This window comes from Pollicipes pollicipes, unplaced genomic scaffold, assembly GCF_011947565.3.
Source record: "Pollicipes pollicipes isolate AB1234 unplaced genomic scaffold, Ppol_2.1 Scaffold_7262;HRSCAF=8765_pilon_pilon_pilon, whole genome shotgun sequence".
NCBI classification, from domain to species: Eukaryota; Metazoa; Arthropoda; class Thecostraca; order Pollicipedomorpha; family Pollicipedidae; genus Pollicipes; species Pollicipes pollicipes.
The window spans coordinates 12,240,034-12,246,328 of record NW_023597055.1 but is presented as its reverse complement, the minus strand read 5'-3'; the positions used below and the strand labels follow the sequence as shown (position 1 = coordinate 12,246,328).

General features: G+C 51.3%; 1 protein-coding gene across 1 annotated transcript; it reads left to right on the top strand.

Moving 5' to 3' along the window:
- Window positions 1–611: 611 nt before the first annotated feature.
- LOC119113445 (uncharacterized) lies at window positions 612–6,050 on the top strand. The gene is made up of 4 exons (XM_037237758.1): window positions 612–628; window positions 1,608–1,706; window positions 3,150–3,285; window positions 5,862–6,050. Exons 1-4 carry the CDS (start codon window positions 612–614, stop codon window positions 6,048–6,050), a joined length of 441 nt encoding a protein of 146 aa, XP_037093653.1.
- Window positions 6,051–6,295: the final 245 nt, after the last annotated feature.

The following is a 6,295-nucleotide window of genomic DNA, read 5'->3' as shown; positions in this document are numbered from 1 at the left end:
GTCGCCTAGCAATAAAGGCCCGTGCACAGCTTGCGGGCTGTGTGCAAAATCCGCTGCTGATTTTGCGGTGGTCAGCTGATGGGGCCGGATGTATCACTTGTGAGCGTGCAGACCCGCAAAGTGCAGGTAAGAGAAGCTTGAAATTGATATATCTAGTCCGCAACTGCTGGCAACTGCAGAACCATCTCTAGTCCGCAACTGCTGGCGACTGTGGAACCATCTCTAGTCCGCAACTGCTGGCGACTGTAGAATCTGCTGCGGAGCCTAGAGCCAGGCCGCAATGCGTGATCGGACCTTAACACGCACTCGCGTGGGGGTCAATTTGGTTTCCGAATTGTTTTCCAAAATCCATTTGAAACACTGCTACGTAGTCACGTCAAACTGTGCAAAGATGCAGCCAAGCCATTACAAAAATGTGTTTGTGTGAGAAAAATTAGATATACCTTGTCAGGTCACTGATTTATGGCAGATCAAAGTCAGGCCAATGCTGCTAGCAAAGGCAATGCCTTAGGAATCTTTCAATCTGATGCGGCATCGGAGTGGGAGACGAATCTTTTGAGACAGTTTCTTTGACAACTAGACAGGTGAATTTATATTAACAACCGGTTCCAATGACCCTGGGCCAAGTGTGAGGATCAGGTCGAAGTAAACTACAATGTCTGTTTTACGAGAACCTTACTTTGTGGTACGCTTTTTAACACTCATTTCAAATTCCTTGATCACATTAGGAACATGCCCCCTAGCGTAATCCTCGACACTTATTGCATTTTAAAAGTAAAAAAATCTCGTAGACTGTTGATCACCGTTACCTTCTGGAGGGCACACAAGGTCACTGACCTGAAATTACCACCAGTAACATTTTGCTTTTGCGACCATACATCTAGTTTAAATATAATTGTATAATGAAGTCTGAGGGAGCATTCGATGCCGATTTGGAGTTTGATGTTTGATCTTTCTTAACCCGAAGGTCATGACCTAGGGACCTTGAAATTTGACGCAACGAATTTAACATGGGGACTTAGTTATCTTGTTGCTTTGATGTATCTAGCTGTCTTAGTTTTTGAGATCTTAGAGGGGATGGGGTCAAATTGCCCTGCCTTTCACTCGAGCGGCGTCGTATTTAGCCGGCCTTGTGAGTGGGTGTTAAATGGTCGCTCGGTATATTGCGTCGAAGGCTGCTCCCAAAAGCTCAGCTGTGCTGTAAATCATGCAGTCTATAACCCTGGTAACTGGCAGCTCGTGGCCTTCGTAAAAAAGTTGAAGACTTGTTAAGCCTGCTAACTAATTTGAGAAGAGACAAATAGCTGTGGAAATGGCGAAGCCTGCACGACGTTATGACCTCCTGGGTATACGATGTCTAGCGAGCCGGGCGAAATCATGCATCGTCGTCACTCATTCGCAGGCAGAGATGCAGGTGTTGGCCACCGTCTTCAGCTACCATGCCTGCAGTTTGTTTACCTCTGAGCATACCCAGCACAGGAACCTCACAACGTGAATAAACCAAGCTATTATATCCAGCAGTCGTCAGGAACTGCATTCACGGCTTCCCGACCGCTTTGTTTTCGTGTCGGCGTTTCCGCGCTTCAGCTGCTGTTTGTTTGCTCCAGCTACGTGGCCGGCGAACGGAGGTGGCACGCGCTCATCGGTCAGACCGCCACCGGCTGGGAGACGCCCGTCAACTGTTACCTGTACTTCGAGGAGTTCAGGTGCGTAGTCCATCGCCATTCCGTCGACACCGCGTGGACTTTAGGCTCTAAGATACATGAACCTCTTGCCCAAGAGTTATAGGGTGGTCTCGCGAGGTTGCAGACGGCAGAGATCCAAGGCTGTATGAGTGGGGCAATAAGTTTGGGTCACAATCGTGCGAGTTTCTCGAATTTGAATACCTCTGCGTCTTTTGGTGCACGTGGTATTCACCCTTCTTTCGCGACTTGGGGACCAAGCGTGACCTGCGCCCTGACTAAAACATACAGCAGCTGTCCCATTGCGTTCACTTGAATCCCTTCAGCTACCGAGACCATCGGAATTACACAGTACGGTGTAACTGACCGTGCGGTAAGTGTGAGTGATGCATCTGCCACTCGTATAGCGTCTTTAATGGTTTTGCCTCAAGTGTTGGACACTGAAAGGACCAGCGCTCTTGATCTGTAATCTGTGGCTCATTGATTGCGCTCAGCGTGGTAAACCACAATTGATACCGAGGTGATGACTAGGAATGTGGAAATTCTGGGCATCGACACCGATTCGGTCATGCAGGTGTGGTTTGTATATAGTCCGGAGTAGGCGTGCTTTCACCGAATGTCGACGTGAAAGAGTTTGAGCTGCTATTGAGCAGACCACAGTATCCAACATAAACGCCGCGCTTCCGCCATTCTGCTGTAACCTCGCCAATGTTTAGCTGCATTTTCAGGGAATCCCCGTCACTCGTATACATACAGGGTATTTCGGGGAAGGTGAGCAGTGTGCACGCTACGAATCTCTCATCAATCTCTCTCATCTTTCATGCTACGAAAGCTGTTCAGTATCATTCTCAGTGCGATCCAACTCCGCCATCCTGGTTTAATCCTTTGTCAGCTGTTCCCATCCACAACCAAGCAAAGTGCTCATGACCCTAACATAGACAGATGTGTCTTCCTACCACTATGCCAGTCTCACGGGGCTGGTGACCCCACGATTTCACCGTTAATGGATTGCAACCGGACAGCCGTAGCCGTTGTGGAAGCTCACTTTTGCTACTGGTTAATAAGTGCGATGCAATTTTTGTGAGAAAACGCAAGTCCCATAGCTGCAGAATGCTCACAAATAATTGTAAATCGTCCATACCATCGTGCCACGCACAGTTCACGTGCCAGAAGCACCTGAGAACTATCACGGCGCCCGGTGTCGTCACCATGACGTCACTCACCGGTGGTGGTGGTAGTCGGCAGCACGCTGGGCGGCGGGGACATGCAGCTGTGTCGTCACCATGACGTCACTCACTGGTGATGGTGGTCGTCGACAGCACGCTGGGCGGCGGGGACATGCGGCTGTGTCGTCACCATGACGTCACTCACCGGTGATGGTGGTGGTCGGCAGCACGCTGGGCGGCGCGGACATGCGGCTGTGTCGTCACCATGACGTCACTCACCGGTGGTGGTGGTGGTCGGCAGCACGCTGGGCGGCGGGAACATGGGGCTGAGGCGCTGCCGCCAGAACCTGATCCGCACCTGCGACCCGGCCTGGCCCGTGCTCTCGGACCGAGTCAAGTGTTCCGCCTATACCTGGATCGTGAAATACTCCGAGCCGGTGAGTGAGAGCACTGTTAGGCGGGTTCGGATTCGTTGTGTCATGTGTTGCCAGTGCCTTCCTCGTCGTGATTCTAATATTTCTAAGATTTGTTATCAAATGAGCCATTTTTGAGCCAGTAAGTTATTGTATAGTGCGACATGCTATACCAGTTAGAGCTGCCACTGAAAGCCGTGCCCTGTGGTTCACAGTTCGACATAGTAGCATGTAGTATAGTTATACCTACTCTGTGTGTGAAACACGCTCTCTCTTGATGGTCATCGAACTCACGTGTCGCTGTCCCTGGAACAGACTGTTGTTCGCTTGCCCTTGAGATGGAGACAGCAGTCCAACCAATGAAATTTTGTAGCGTTTTTAGCACTGATCACTAGAGATTCGCGGACGCACCGGGAGCAAAGCCTGAGGACATCATAGGAGTGTGCAGATTATTGTATGCATGGTATGTATGGTATGTACGAGAATAGAACACGCGAATAGAGAACAGAATAGAGAATAACGAACGAGAATAGAGAATAGAATATCCAATCAAGCTTCCCACGGGAACCGTCCTTGGACTAGGCGAGTCCGCCCTAATATGAGAGCTGGAATTCTTTAGAAAATGATAAAGATGCAGCTTGCAGGCATGCGAAATTGCGTTTGTAAGTGGCAGCAGGCTTGCGAACCTGTATACCGTTCTAGTCGCCCCACGCTCCGAGAAGTATGGACGCCCTATCTCCCGAAATAATTGCAATTGATGCGGACGGGAAGCTACCTGATCAGAATTTGTTACTGCAGCAGTGTATGACGAAACTGAAATGCAATTAAGGCCTAGGCTCCACTTGACGTGATTTCAAGACCCCTTCATTCCTTACAACTCCACGGTAGCCGTGTTTTTTTTAGGTGCCTGGCTTTTTACCGCTTTGTCTGCGTTATTTTGTTGCAAAATGTGCCATGAATTTAAAGACTGGCATACTCTAGAGCAGATTAGTACGACGTCTATAAAGGAGCAGAAGAAATCCAAAAGGTTGTCTTGCGTGTCCTAAAGTCAAGCGTTTTTAAGGGTTTTTGATGTATGTAAATAAACACGTATATAACCAGATCGAGTCAAATCGGCTCGAACTTGCTTCGAGCCCCGGCGTAAAGAGTGTTCTGACCGCCGTGAGGCAGGGTTGTTGGAAACTTGCCATGCGTGCTAATTAAGGCCAGCTGCAAAGAACAGTGACTGAATATTTGAATTCTGAAAAGCCAGCGAAAAAGGAACGTTTAACGATGGGTTCCAAGGGCGGCGATGCTGCACTTTTTTTTGTTTGGGCTATTGCACCATATTTTTAAAAAAAGAAAATTAAACTCATGAACTAGTGTTTGACTATGTGAACTGCGGCGACACTTGCTTTGCCCGCTATGCAGACAACAGCATAGAATATTATTTTACATTTGGCGAGATTGGCATTTGACACGTGGCTTGCAAAGGTGGGAACCTTGTCTTCATCTGACGGTCCAGCTGCTCTGCAGTCGTCTCATGACCACTTCACATGAGTTGTAGTATTTCCCGGATCAACACCGGAATCCTTCCGCCGTTGCGTTATTGCCGCGCCCAGCATGCTGTGGCGCCACGCTGTTGTGTTCGCCTGCGCCTCGGCAACAGCACCAGCATCTGCCGTCGTTGACCCATGAACCCAGTCTCGCAGGCTACCCAAGCTATTTTTCGCACATTTAAATATCCCTGTAAGCAACAAAACACATCACAAGCCAGCGTATGAATTCAAAACGCAATCCCGCCCGCAAGCAAGTCACTGCTCTGTGTTGCAAAATTGCCCGTTCCTTCTAATGTCGCCCTGGTAATGAACTGTCACATGACTCTTGCAAGCTACCCTCGGTTGACCCGTCCGGAATGCACTGCCGCGAACGCGTTCACTGAACATCGCTCTATAACTCAGTCGCCACGAATTAGTGCAACAGCTGGTGCGCCTGACGTGCGACCGGCCCACGCAAAAGCTCGAACATCTCGCACACTGGCGCGTGTGGGCCACGTGCTGCACATCGTGCGGTGACAAATTTCCTCGCTTCCATCAACCACCAACCTTGGGCTTAACCATCATTAACCGCTTGTCTGAGCGAATCCGGTACTTTTCCATTATGTGAGCGTCTCTACCAGCTCGGAGCCCCGACGGCTGCTCGTGGCGCACCGACCGATCTGACACCTCCTGCCCACCCCCCCCCCCCCCTCCCCCGCAGCCGCGGTCAGACCGCAAAGGTCGCTGTCTGCTTCATGACGGACATGTCGTGGCGGGATGGCTCGTGGTGGCTGTCGCCATTTGTGAAAGATCGGAACAGCGCACTGTACACATTGGTATACAAGTGCGCAAACACTCAGTCAGACGGAGTACGGCATACTTTGGTATCCAAATGCTCAGGCCAACGAAGCTGGACCTGCGTTGTCACGCTACTATGTCAGAAAGGCTGTATTTGATGCGAAGCATTCCTACTTCCTCTTACTCTTACTAGGCACTCTTAAACTCTTAGAAGTAGTACGAAGAAGAGGGCGCCGGCTAGACCGTCTTTCCGAAACGCTCACACGTGCCGCCGCCCCGCCGCAGGCAGCCAACGACAAACCAGTGCGGTACAAGAACCCGCACTGTGCCCTCTGCAACCACCGCAACACCAGCGAGTGCAACGTGCAGCCGTTCACCACTACGCCACCGCGGCCCGTCCGTTACGCCGTCTCCGCCGCCGTGCTCTTCGACTTCTACGGCGAGCAAGTCGGCGTGGAGCGCGCTTGTGGGTGAGCACGGCTGCAGGGGGAAGCGGCATGATCCTCTGCCAGTACACCGGGAGGGTGATGGGTGGGTGAGCACGGCTGCAGGGGGAAGCGGCATGGTCCTCTGCCAGTACACCGGGAGGGTGATGGGTGGGTGAGCACGGCTACAGGGCGGGGAGGCGGCACGGTCTGCTGCCAACACACCAGGAGGTTGAGGGGTGGGTGAGCACGGCTGCGGGGAGGGTGGAGAGAGCACGGTCCGCTGCCAACACA

Coding starts and splice junctions, on each gene's coding strand:
- LOC119113445 (XM_037237758.1), top strand. Junction 1,707..3,149: donor CTGTACTTCGAGGAGTTCAG/GTGCGTAGTCCA, acceptor GGTGGTCGGCAG/CACGCTGGGCGGCGGGAACA. Junction 3,286..5,861: donor TCGTGAAATACTCCGAGCCG/GTGAGTGAGAGC, acceptor GCCCCGCCGCAG/GCAGCCAACGACAAACCAGT.